The sequence below is a fragment of the Crinia signifera genome, chromosome 2 (assembly GCF_055691185.1).
Source record: "Crinia signifera chromosome 2, ASM5569118v1, whole genome shotgun sequence".
NCBI lineage: Eukaryota > Metazoa > Chordata > Amphibia > Anura > Myobatrachidae > Crinia > Crinia signifera.
In genome coordinates, this window is record NC_139218.1 from 220,914,473 (window position 1) to 220,928,468 (window position 13,996).

At 43.4% G+C, this 13,996-nt stretch overlaps 1 protein-coding gene across 1 annotated transcript in view; it reads right to left on the bottom strand.

The window, feature by feature from the left end:
* Positions 1-13,996, bottom strand: part of VMP1 (vacuole membrane protein 1) — a 195,307-nt gene that overhangs the window by 32,021 nt on the left and 149,290 nt on the right. The window contains exons 9-10 of the mRNA XM_083173766.1: positions 11,142-11,258; positions 6,112-6,173 (exon numbers count right to left, since the gene is read on the bottom strand). Of these exons, the coding sequence (XP_083029892.1) occupies positions 6,112-6,173; positions 11,142-11,258 (179 nt within the window). The remainder of the gene's footprint in view (positions 1-6,111; positions 6,174-11,141; positions 11,259-13,996) is intronic.

The window sequence follows — 13,996 nt, forward strand, 5'->3', positions numbered from 1 at the left end:
GAAGTACTGGCTACAGTATCACATAAGAAATCTTTAAAAACGGTCCTATTAGGGGTAACTGATAAAAAATACAGAGGGTCATAGCCTGACTACATTATATAGAGAGGAAGAATAGGTGTCACCTTTGAAAGGATTAAAGATTTGCAGGGCGTGAATGAAATGCTTTGAAGCACACTGTAAGCTGCTGACATGAGCGTCACACAGAGCACAATGAAACGTGTCCATTGGATACAGCCTATTCTAAAGAGCAAAGATAAAACTTTGTGTGGGTGGAAAACTATCTCATTCATGCAATTGTGCAACACAGTGACTGTGCGTGAGTGTCATCGGGTAGAACAACGTTATAAAAGGGAGTGGTCAGGAAATGCAGAGGAATATAAATACATTCTTGGCATATACTGTGAAAAACTCTGAAAGTTGAACAGGATTGAGCATACCCTGCAAGTTATGCAATTAAAGGGGAATTACAGTATAAGTGGGAAAGCACTATAATTTACCTACAGTATCTAGACCAAAGGCATGCAGACAAAGATAGCTCCATTTGGGCTAGCTTGTTCTTCCTAGAATCATAGGATTTTGACTTGTGGAATGATTATAGACCTATTTTTATTATTTCTGCCTAGATTACTAAGAAATGAATCATGGATCACTTCATGTGTAGGCCCCAGCAATGATGATATGCGGTTCCCCAGCGAGATTTATACTGCATGCAGTATATTTCTAGTCATCACCAATGTTCTCTCTCCAGAGAAAACTAGCCGTGCCAGATCGCTCAGCACACATCGCTGGTGCATCGCTGTGAGCTGAGCGATATGTGCTAAGCAGTATCTCTCAGCACAGGGCACCAGTCGCCCCTGTTGTGTACGGTGCTTTAAACTGACCCTACTCATTTGTTTCAAATGATGTATTCTAATATTGTTTCACTAAGGAGATGACTCTCCGTGAAGAAAATCTACTACTGTACATAATACAGTTTACATTCATCATTATGCATAACAGCATAGTTGGTTCATGAAGCTAAATGCATCATGTACATGTCTATCACATGTATTTGTTGGTAGTTGCTATGGCAGCACATCTCATGTGTCATGTGGTAGCTGGAACAGAGATGGCAGAATATGCATTCCATGATAACAAACGTTAAAGTTTGTCTAAACCAGGCATGTCCAAACTATGGTCCTCCAGTTGTTGTGAAACTAAACGTCCCATCATGTTTTGCCACATTTTTGCTATTAGGGAATGCTAAAACTATTGCAAGGCATGCTGGGATGTGTAGTTTCACAACAGCTGGAGGGCCATAGTTGGCACATGCCTGGTCTAAACAGATCAAGCCTTATTCTGGTTGACTCAGACGGATGCGTATTTCAGACGGACACAGAGTGTTCTTAGCCCCGCCTATCGTACGGATCGCTCTCACTGTCCGAATGTGGTAAGCCGCCAAGCGAATGGACCGGGAGTGGATGTTTCAAGTGAACACACCCCCCATCTGTGGGAACCTCCCCCATTCTCCGATGGTCGCCTACCATCGAATGATGGACCGAGCGGTCAGGCAGCCCTGAGTGCTCCAGAGAAATTTTTCTGTGTGAAAGCAGGGATATGGGCGGGCAGCTGACATCCACCTATGCCAGCTGTCCGCCCCCCCACACGCGAGTCATGGCCAGATTACCATAGGTACGCTCAGCATTTTCATGGAAACGCCCATGAAAAGCGGGACATACGCATATGGTAATGAGCCCAAAAAGCCCTTCACATCCCTCTCCACCCCCTGCTCAGATGGTTCTGTATGATCGTTTTCTGCACGGAGTTCACGCCATGTTCGGACGTGCGAGGCGTTCGTACATGCACAGAAACGCCACTGCACATGCGCAAACACCAAACATTGGCTGTCCAACCGCACATGCAGTCATCAGACTCAATCAGATTAAGGGCCATAGTGTGAAATGTTTTTTTTTTTTTTTTGAGCTTGTGTTTTGAATACCTTGTGCAACATAAATGTTGTTTGTGTGGGACAGGATATACCGTACTTTCATTTTGATGCAAAGCTTGTCATGAAAACATTACATGAAAAAGGACATTTCCATGGAATGAACCAGCCCTAAAACCTAGGCACATATTTAAGTGATTTTCTGGTTACTAATCTTAAATGGTGATTCTGCCAACCAGCTCCTGTCATTTTAAACCCGAGTTAGAAGCGGATTGTTCGAACACCATTTAAGATCATTAATGAGTGATAACAAGAACATTACAGTATTTGCTAGTATATATGCCTCTTAATGTGTCCAACACTATTAAAGGGGAGACGACTGAAATTAGTAATGGATTAAATGACCATATTAATGGCATGACTCACAGACCACATTACACATGCCACCAAAGAGCTTTACCATGTGTACCTCAAACAGTACTGCTGGGAAGGAAGGAGGATGTTAGCAAAGGAATGAGCCCCACAGCACTGTAATATGCTGATGTTGTCTTTTTTTTTTTAAACTTGAGTTGTGCTAGACCCTTACACTGTTCATTAATGTGAGACAATACAGTACAACGTGTAATTGGGTGACTAAGTTATCTTATATCAAGGAGTTAATATAGTCATCAGCTACTCCTTGAGCAGGAATTCACATGATGTCACTGGATGACATTTACTGGCTGGAAAAGTATGGTCGCATTAAGAGTAGCAATCATTAGAATGAAACATTACCGGGGTAACCACTGCTTTACTCAGTGTGGAAAGGTGCACTTCAATCTTAGAGGGTTATTTGATCCTTTTGTTGACATACTAGAAAAAACTTTTGATGCCGAAGCTCATTTTGAGAGATAGTAAGTAATTACATTTGTACTAAGAGGTGCTTTTACATAATATTGGTTAGCCAAAAAAGGGGTGAGCATACTTTTAAAACTCCTAAATATTCTATCCCCCAGGCGCAGTTACTGTGGTACGAAAGGAGTCCGTTCCTGCAATGTGCTGAGCCGGAAGCTGGGGGTCTGCGCATGCGCTGTTAGCGCTGAACCTCTGCCGACCCCACTGCCTCGATTTGTAGCCCATAGGCCACCTCAGAATGGTGGTAGCAGGGGTATGCGCATGCATGACTATACCCCCGGAGCAAACACTTTCAGCAAGTTTCACAGTCACAGGGGGTGGGGGGTCTGGTGCTAACTCTGGGCGTATCCCTGCAAATGCAGGTGTGTCAATGCCTGCTCAGGGCTGGTGGCTGAAACACACCATCAGCACCCGCCCCCAAAAAGGCCATCTGCGGCCAGATTAAAAGTCAGTTATTAGGGAGAAAAAGTCATTGATAGTGCGCGACCATTAAATAGTCTCTCTCCCATGCGGCCACATGTGAACGGATGAGTATGCAAACGCATACGTTACCATGCTAGTGAACGGAATCAGGATAGGTGTTCGGAGGGGCAGAGTTTACCTGCTCGCTAGGCTGCGTATATTTGCAGACTAGTGAGCAGTCTAGTAGTTTAGTTTTAGTATTGCGCTCTAGCCTAGAGGTTGTGTGGTGGTGCAGCAAAATCTGGGTCTTGTCCAAAGACCTGATAGCATAGATATTGTATTGGGGATAGAAATGCGCACTCTGTGGCTATGATGTGTGTGGTGATTGGTTTGTGCCAAGATATAAATGTTCTGTGAGACTGATTTAAATGAAAACAAAATGTATTTATTGTAACTGGTACAAATAAGATAAAACGTCTATCAGCAAGGGGTGGGGGTGGGAAAGGGGTGGTCACCCTAGAGGTGGGCGTCACTAGGAGCAGCTGTGCACTGTGGATCTCACTGTTGTGTCTTGTGGAAGACAGGTAAACTCTGCCCCGCTGAACAGGTCCCTAGTCCCTTATTATTTTGAACAGGTATCATGTGACCAATATATCTCACATTACTCCGTCTTAAACATTCCTCCATTTTGGAAATATTACTGCCTAGTCAATCCAAAAATATACTGGTAGGTCAATTGAGTTACAACAAACTAACCCTAGAATGTCTGTGTGCATGTACATGTGGTGGGAATATAGGACCACATTCAGGTCCGTTCGTATGGTCGCGCATTCGCACGCAGCCAGTGTGGGCAGCTAAGAATAGCAGCAGATGAGCAGCCGGTCCATTGATGATGTGGGAGTGCGCATTAGCGCCCTACGCTGGCCAGTACACACTGGGTGGCTTTTTAGATGAAAGCAGCTCAAACGAGTAAACTGAGCTACGTTCAGCTGAAAATCGCCCAGTGTGTATGGGCCTAACAGTTTTTGAACATAACAATTGTTCTGTTTTCTATTTCTATATTCTGTGTTCTCTCTATATTTGTCTCTAAATGTCATTTCAGAACTAAAAAAAATATCAGTGCAGCAGTGGTAGCAATCGCTTTCAGAATTTACATATTAAAAGTTTGCATTATTTGCTTTTGTGCAAATTATTTAGTGAATAATAAGCATCACAACAGTCACGGTCACCTGGAATTTAACATATAATCAACTATTTCTTTCAACAAAAAAAATGAACAGATAACACAACCACACTTTAAGCTCATTTTTATCAATACACTACACTACTGTTTTTCTGCTGCATAAACCATATGTTTACCAACCGTATGGGGCTACTGTATGCGCACACAGGGAAAAATGACATCACAAGACAGACTTTAAAATATAGACTGTAGGGTGTATTAAATGCTTTTTGTGAGCTATGACATCGAGCAGTGCTGCCTGCTTGCTGACATAGCTCGCAGGGTCAGTATTCAACTGACCCCTGCACATGCCTTTTTCCCCTCGAAACAGCATATGCAGGTGATAAAATAGCAAGGCTCAAGGCTAAATGCAGCGGGCTCCCTGCATTACCCACGAGCCTCGCTGTTGGGGGCAATCCTTGCATTCCTGTGACAGCGAGGATTCCAACGGAACATAGAATAGGGTGAGCGGCTGGCACGGGGGTTAAAAGGAGAGGATAGCTTGTTTTCGGCGATCCCTGCCGTTTAACCCCCTCGCTGTCCGCATTGAATACGGCCCTTTATATTTTTTGTAGTACCTCTGAGAAATTTTAAGTGCTAAAATAATTTATGCCTTAGCTAAATGTAATTCTATATAGTAATATTGACATATATATATACACACACATACATACATACAGATACATGCACACACACTTATTTAAAGTACACCTGGTTCATATACAAATATGACTACACAGTGATTCGTGAAAATGTAGCAGGATATGTAGAAATTCCAAGTATGACCAATATCTGAAATTATTGCATCAGCTAATCCTAACTATCATTCCAGGTCTTATGGCCCACTTAGGTAAAATTATGACGTCTATGAAGAAAATGCTAATGCAAGGACATGTCAACAGCTGCTTTAGTCGAACGTTTTATTGTAACATGCTCAGAATTTCATAATAATGTGGCACTCGCATGTTCTGTAGAGACAGAAGGTACGTACCAGTTTGCTGAGAGAAAAATGAGTAACTTGATGTTTTGGATATCTTTGTACCATTCTTAAATGAATCTATGGTCTTGAGAATGACTCCTCAGAGATATGGCATTGAGTAGTAAAGTAAGACATCTCTAACGGGTGTGGTATGACGCACAGTCAGGATTCTGGCAGTCATTAGTCTAACATAATAATCCTGACTGCCGGGATTCCGACCGGGCGAGCGCTACAGGGCCCTTGTCAGCTCGGTGGCTCGCAACAAGTTCTATTCTCCCTCTATGGGGGTTTGATTCTCCCTCTATGGGGTTCTCCGAGGGAGAATATCCTTGGTCAGTCGGAATCCCGACTGTTGGGAAATTAACCGTTGGGATTCCGATGTTGGACTAATGGCCGTCGAAAACCCGACTGTCGAAGCGTCATCTAGCACCCATCTCTAACATGTACATTGTGGTGAATTTTTAGTAAAAATCATGTTTTCTAGGCAAATTAGTCAAATACAGTTTGTAAAAAACCTTCAGTTCTCAAGAGTACTCATGTCTCTGTAATATTATATATATATATATATATATATATATATATATATATATATATATACACACACACACCATTTTCTTTAGAGTGCTAGAGTGGGGTTCTCCAACATAAGTACAAGTATATGTTTAACACATGTATTTCTCAATGACTCACCCGATTAGGGACACCATCTGCTCCACAATATGCTTGCTGAAAGTTATGATAACAAAAAGCTTCTGCAAAGAAAGTAAAGTCCAAAATCAATTATGGGACTTGAAAACCATAGAAGACATCTCGCAACACAGAAAATCTGTTGCTGACCAAAAACGCAAACATTTTATTTTGTACATACAGTACAGGCCAAAAGCATCTGGACATTTCTTCTAAATTCTGTTTGGCCAGTTCAGTCATAACCATTACTAACAGGTGCATGAAATCAAGCATACAACCTCCATACAAAGCAGAATAATGGAATGTAATGAAGAGATCAGCGACCTTCCTTAGATGCCACCTTGGCAGACCTGCTTAGGCCAATTGTAAATGCTGTTAATGTGAAGAGGAAAGTTCTATTATCAACTACCCAGCTGCAAAGCATAGCAAAACAGGGCTGCCACATGGGTCAATGTATGTGCCCTTTAAAACTGGTTCTTGTAATATAGTCTAAACTGTTTATACAGGAGAGGACGAACAGATCGTTGACTATGATGACTGTATAGTAGTCAAATACATGATGATTCCTTCAAATTTGAAAATGCTAATGAACAAGCATTGATCTTGTTTTAAGGCCAGGTATTACAGCTGTGTAAGCGGCATTGCCAGCAAAACAAAGCAAAATAGAGTAATGTAGCAAAGAGGCTGTGGCAGATGCCCACTGGCGTAACTAGGCCACCGCAGCCCCCGCCATGGCGGGGAGGCGCAGAGTAACTATGGGCGCCGGGGGGGCTGCGGTGCTATAGTTACCCGCTGCGCTGCTGCCCGGCCGCATCTTCGGTCACTGTCCCGTCACTCGCTCCCGGCGCCGGCTCCTGCTGATAATGAAAAGTGACACTTAGAAAATGGCTGCCCCCGTATTGCAGACAGTTTTGGCAGCCATTTTCTAAGAGTCTCTTTTCATTATCAGCAGGAGCCGGCGCCGGGAGCGAGTGACGGGACAGTGACCACAGATGCGGCCGGGCAGCAGCGCAGCGGAGACTGGAGCAGCGCTCTGTCAGGTATGGGTATGGGGAGGGGAGGGGGGGGCGCCGGGGAGGGGGGGGCGCCGAAAAAGTTTGGCGGGGGGGCGCAAATTATATAGTTACGCCACTGCAGATGCCCAAACATACTGTATATGTAGACTACTTTGGCACAGTTATGTCTTGAAAAGTACACCTTAATGAAAGATTTAGCAATCATTGGGGACTACTAAGGTTAACAAATGCCAATGATAAGGACATTTTCACAGTTGATCAAAAGAAGGCATGAATATGAAAATGTACAATATTGCATTGGAAGTTTACGTTAATTTTACTATATACTGCTTGAACGGTAAAACCTAAGTACCTTGTCCCTATAAGTGACAATGAAGTAATGGTAGATGAAGTTGCAGCTGAGCTACCTATTGGTCTGTCTGGCCACACTCTTGCTAGGTTTTGCCCAATGGACTGGCTTTTGCAACACAACACAAATAGCATCCACACCAGAACCCAATGATGCCCCCTTCGGTTCTGCTGCTGGATCTTTAGTTACTATACTGAACATGAAAATGCCACTATGCACACATGCTAGATTAGGGTTAGGCATTATGACCTTTCAGTATAAGCTTCTTTATAGTTTGTAGATGCCATTAACTAATTTAAAAAAAAAGGTACTCTTTACTTAGAAGGGCGCCCACGATTTTGATCGTGGGCATCGTTAGTAAAAAATCTCGGGCATCTCGGGCATTGAATGCACTAAAAAATCGGGTGCGATCAACCGACGAGATGCCCGAGATTTCCCATAGGGAACAATGTTAAATGTCTCAATTGACCCAATTTTCCTGTTCAATGCCTCAATTGACCCGATTTTTCCATAGGAAACAATGTTAAATGGGCCACAGAGGCCAAATAGGCACCCTGAAGTGTATAATGGCCACCCGAATTGTTAACGCCACCCCACGATCAACGTCAACCCGATGCGTGGCGAGCGCAGCGAGCCCGCGAGGGGCGGCGGTACGCGTCCTACGACCTTTTCATACCCCCACTATCCACGTCGGCGTGGAGTCGAGAATAGAAAGTGTGGCGAGCGCAGCGAGCCACCGAGCCCGAAGCGTGGCGAGCGCAGCGAGCCCCGCGAGGGTACGCGGACAGCTGTGAAGCCCGCGAGGGGACGCGGATACCTGTGAAGGTATCCGCGTGCGCTCGCCACGCTTCGGGCTCGGTGGCTCGCTGCGCTCGCCACACTTTCTATTCTCAACTCCACGCCGACGTGGATAGTGGGGGTATGAAAAGGTCGTAGGACGCGTACCGCCGCCCCTCGCGGGCTCGCTGCGCTCGCCACGCTTCGGGTTGACGTTGATCGTGGGGTGGCGTTAACAATTTGGGTGGCCATTATTCACTTCAGGGTGCCTATTTGGCCTCTGTGGCCCATTTAACATTGTTTCCTATGGAAAAATTGGGTCAATTGAGGCATTGAACAGGAAAATCGGGTCAATTGAGACATTTAACATTGTTCCCTATGGGAAATCTCGGGCATCTCGTCTGTCGCATCGCACCTGATTTTTTAGTGCATTCAATGCCCGAGATGGCCGAGATGGGCGCCCTTCTAAGTAAAGAGTACCAAAAAAAAAAATCACATTTTAGAAATGATTGTTATATTATTTCTTGGGTGGGGATTTCGACAGGGGGATTGTGAGACACCAACTATTTAAAATTTGAATAAGGACAAGCTTCTAATTTGTATAATTTTTCTATATTGTAATTTATCACTCCAATATCTTGTTGTTCAGATGTCTTTACAAGGTATACAACTAGTGAATGTTTGTGAAAACTTTGACTTTTAACTACTGTAATGTACTTTTATTTGTTGTTGAAGCATCGTGTCAGGTTTACATGTAATTCGTCAAAGATAGTAAAAATAAAAAAAAATCATCATTAAACTAATGAAGAAGAAAATCCTCCCAACAGAAAGTACAGTAACACTGCTTTTCACAAAAATGCTCTCATTGTTAAAATGTATTTGCCTATGTGAGAAACCATAGGTAAATATCATGGCTAAACACTTATTTCCTGAGAACAGTTATCAGTAATGCTAATTTAACATACTCAACGTTATTTCTTCCTAATAATCCACATATACTGTATAAGAGCACAACCAGATTGGTCTAGATTTTTTGTTCTGTTTTAAATGCTTGGCAGTACTCACTGTAATATACATCCCAACCATGTTACACAATGACTACATAGTAAGCAGGTATCCCAAATGTTGTTCTGTTCTACCATATTTTATTTCAAAAGATAGACGGACAGATATACAGGGCCACCATCAGTGTGTACATCTGTATGAGGCCCAAGCAGATTGCGGGGGCACAGTGGCTCCAATGATCCTGAATACAAAAATTCACTGTAAATGTGCTCCCTTCCTATTGGAGTCTGCTCATTCCAGATCTGTGCCAATGCTCCTTCCCTGCATGTGTGCCCCTGCCTCCTTAGCCCATGGCTGGTGGCTGTGATCAGAGTAGATGTGCATGTAAAGAGGACTAGTCGAAGTCAATATTGGCAGGTGTGCAGTTTCATTTTGTTACTTTTATTGGACAGACCAGTTACAGACCAGGAGTGTCACACAATTAATTGCGCTGAGACAGGCAGATTATATATCAAAGTTTCAATGCTTTTAATTTCAGTTATATCCTTAAGAAAATGCTGCATGTGGTCGGTAACTATATTGTCCTAATAGTGAGAGTGTGAGGTTACCAATCGTATTGAAAAAACTCCCTACATTTACATACATACCTACAGTATATATTGATTTTAAATGTGGGCGGCATGCCGGGACCTGCTAAAGATGCATGCATGCTCCTTCGTAGTTGGACTACAGAAAAGTGTATTTATTTAGCAATTGTTGCCATTATTTCTCGTAATCCTGTGTGGAAGGCAAATGGGCATTTTTAATAAAACTTTCTGTGAGCACAGGAGCTGTAGTTTTGTATATCTAAAACAAAATGTGTCATGCAAGTAGTGGGGAGATCTGGTGAGCCTATGGAAAGGGCTGAGGGGCCAGTGGGGTGCATTCGTACAATGGAGAGGCATGTGTCTTTTTGTACCAAGGTACAATGCCACATCGGTACTTGTGTATTATCACAGCGTCCACGATGTTGATCATAGTGCATCGCATGCAATATAGCGGCATGCGATGCGATTTTTAATTGTACAAGCACCCTAATGGGTGCTTACAATGTTAAATGCACCCCCATTGTCAACGCCAACCTGAAGTGTGGCGAGCGCAGCGAGCCTGCCAGGGGCAGCGGTACGCGTCCTCCGACCTTTTCATACCCCCACTATCCACGTCGGAGCGGAGCTGATTGTAGATAGTGTGGCAAGCGCAGCGAGCCACCGAGCCCGAAGCGTGGCGAGCCCCGCGAAGGGACGCGGATGACTTTACATGTATTCCAAGTCCGCTTGCCACGCTATGGGCTCGCCACACTATCTAAAGTCAACTCCACACCGACGTGGATAGTGGGGGTATGAAAAGGACGGAGGAAGCGTACTGCTGCACTCGCCACGCTTCGGGTTGGCGTTGATAGTGGGGGTCGTGTTGACAATAGGGGGGCATTTTACATTCTGTGGGCATTTAACATTGTATACACCCATCAGGGTGCTTGTACAATTAAAAATCGCATGCAAACGCATCGCATGCCATTTGCTGGCATGCGATGCGATATTTAATTGTACATTTAATTATTTAATTGTACAATTGTGCTTTTTAATGCGAAAATAGCATTGCATACCTTATTTAGTGGTATGCGATGCGATGGGCGCCGTGATAATACACAAGTACCACCACATCTCTGCAGTAACCAAGCCTTTTTGTGGTGGGTGTTAGAGAGGAGGTGGGGGAGATGGTAGTCCTGTTTATATATAATAAATATTCGCAAACTTATATAAACATAGACAGACAGACATATATACTACTGTGAAAAGTGGTACATTTTCTGCTTCAAAACATTTTGAAGTTATTACAAATGAACTTGCCTGTATGTGCATTTTAATTATTGCTTTGCCAATCAGAGTGGCTCCAAAGAAGGTCCAGAAGGGAACAAGGAAATGTCCACATGTTATTCCTGCCAAATCAAACAGGGGATTGGGAATCTGAAAAAAGAATTGCACCAAAAGACTAAACACAACAAATGAAATCAATTTGTAATGCAGTAATAAATGCATGCAATGCTCAGAGCTAAACACATTTCATAGCACCTTCAAAATTATGTGTACTAGGCAGCAATTAAATTATCTATATTGTAGGAACAGCAAAATAGATTTGGAGGTGAAAGAGTTAAGTAATATGACTAAACTCCCATGCAGATAATAATTCTGCTGCTCAGAAGGTGCGTCACTCAACAAATAGAATGACAAAGCAGGCACTTGCTTGCACACCGTAATACTGAACAGCAGATTTTCAATGATGTCTTGAAAGATATAGTTCACATTAGATTATATTTTCGAACATCTCATTTTCAGATAAGGAAATAATGCTTGCAGACCAAGGGCCTTATTTTGGTTCATTCTTTCTGACAAAATCCTTCTTAGATGGGCAAAACCATGTGCACTGCAGGTGGGGCAGATGTAACATGTGCAGAGAGAATTAGATTTGGGTGGGGTTTTACTTCAAAGTGAGATCTATATTGCAGTGTAAAAATAAAGCAGTCAGTATTTTCCTCACCCAAATCTAATTCTCTCTGCACATGTTACATCTGCCCCCCTGCAGTGCACATGGTTTTGTCCATCTAAGAAGGATTTTGTCAGAAAGAATGAACCAAAATAAGGCCCCAAGTGAGTAGTCTACATTAAATATGTATTGTCACTGCATCTCTCACATTGACCAAAACCATTATTAAAAACCATTTAATTCATATAAGTCGTACTTATTTATATGTATAGAAAGTTTGCAAACAAAAAAAAAACTAAGATAAACCAAAAAACTAATAATAATAATAAAAAAAACAGATTGGATACTACAAAATATTGAAACATGTTGGTGAAAAGAGTTTACGGATAACTTGTGCATAATTACCTTATATCCTAAAGTCTTAGGATAAAAGATAATTATTACTCACTCCAGTAAAAATAAAAGATGGACGCAACATGCTACTCATTTCGAGGAATGCAATCATAAAATAAAGCTAATAGTTTATGTACCATATAATTATTCTAGGGGGAAAAAAAGTATATATGATTTTATTGACTAGGACCATGGGCCTAATTCAGCATGGATCGCAAAGCATGTTTTTTTACTAATTGACAAAACCATGTTGCACTGCAGGTGAGGCAAATATAACATGTGCGAGTGAAGGCGCTGCAATATATTGCATCTGAAGTGCTTTTATTCGCATTTGATGTGCTTACAATTATGGGATAAAATCACATGCTCTTTGTGACCTGAAATCGGGTGACTAGTAGTTATGTAGTTACAGGGTCACCCCAGCCAAAGCATTAATCCCCCAAATTAGACAGCCTGAGCCAGGAATTCACAGATTTTTTTTTTTTAAACCATGGTTGGCACAAAGAGGCCCGGGTTGATTATGCTGGGGGGGGGGGGGGGGTTTCACATCGATTTCAACCAGTCAGAAAGCTAACTAACTCCAGAGGTACCTCCTGCTTCCTTCCCCTTTGTGCCTACTGTGCTGTCAATCACTGCTAATCTGGCAGCACAGCAGCAACCCCACATCATGACTACAAACGTTCGAACGACTGAATACCTGAGGAAGGACTGGAGAGTGAACTGGATAGGAATAAGCAAATAGGCATCATGGATATTCAGGAAGGCCATGAAGTCCCCTAGGTATCAGAGCTAAATCTATGGAGAAAATAGACTCCAAGTGGTATTTTAGAACTCAAAAGGGTACCTGTTGAGCGACTTTAGGTTGATGATAAATCAGAATGAGACATCTAGTTCCAGAACTAGGAAGAGGTTGGCCTAGATGCTGATACCTCTCTGAGACAGGGGAATGGTTATGATTGCCAGAGAATCCAGGACATTCCTGAAAGGGTATAGCCTTGGGGAGCTACACCTCTTAGCAGGTGTCTGCCATCCATGTGTCAGAAGAAAAATAGGAGGCTGCCTTCCACATTAGTTAACCCCTTCAGTGGCAATCCTGAGAATTTTCCAGGTTGTACCTCAGTGCCCAGTCTGGCAAGCCCGGAAAATTCTCTGGATTGCCGCGGTTTACAGCCGGGCAGCGCTGCTGAGTTCAATCACTGAACTCAGGCAGCTTCAGCGCTGCCAGGCTCCCTCCCCTCTGCGGCGCCTCCTCCTCCCCTCCAGATTTTGTATTGAAGTCCTGGGCGCCGGCTTATGACAAGCTGGCTGACGGGGCCAGGGACACGGTGCCGGGGCCAGGGACACGGTGCCGGGGTCAGGGACACGGTGCCGGGGTCAGGGACACGGTGCCGGGGTCAGGGACACGGTGCCGGGGCCAGGGACACAGGACCGGGCAGCCGCTGATTGACAGTGGTGTTTTTTTTTTTTTTTAAGGGAGCACTCCCCATAAAAAACTCGCCCAGTGGGGAGCACTCCCAAAAAAAAACCTGACCACTGAAGGGGTTAATCCCAGGTAGACGCCAGCTCATCATAAGGGAGGCTTGTTTGTAGGTTTGGAAGCTGACTATCGCGTTGACCAGGACTGTTTATCGCAAGACTTGTAGACTTTAGTAGAAAAGCCCTGGAACAGGAAGAAAGACTGACCCCTGGCTTTATCTTGAAGATGAAAGTAATGAATGCAATCTTGGATGCCACTACCGTAGCAATGATCTTGTCCAGTACTGGACCCCCCCCCAAAAAAAAAAGGGTTTAAAGGGCCTTAATAGAGCCTACTAGGATTAGTACCCTC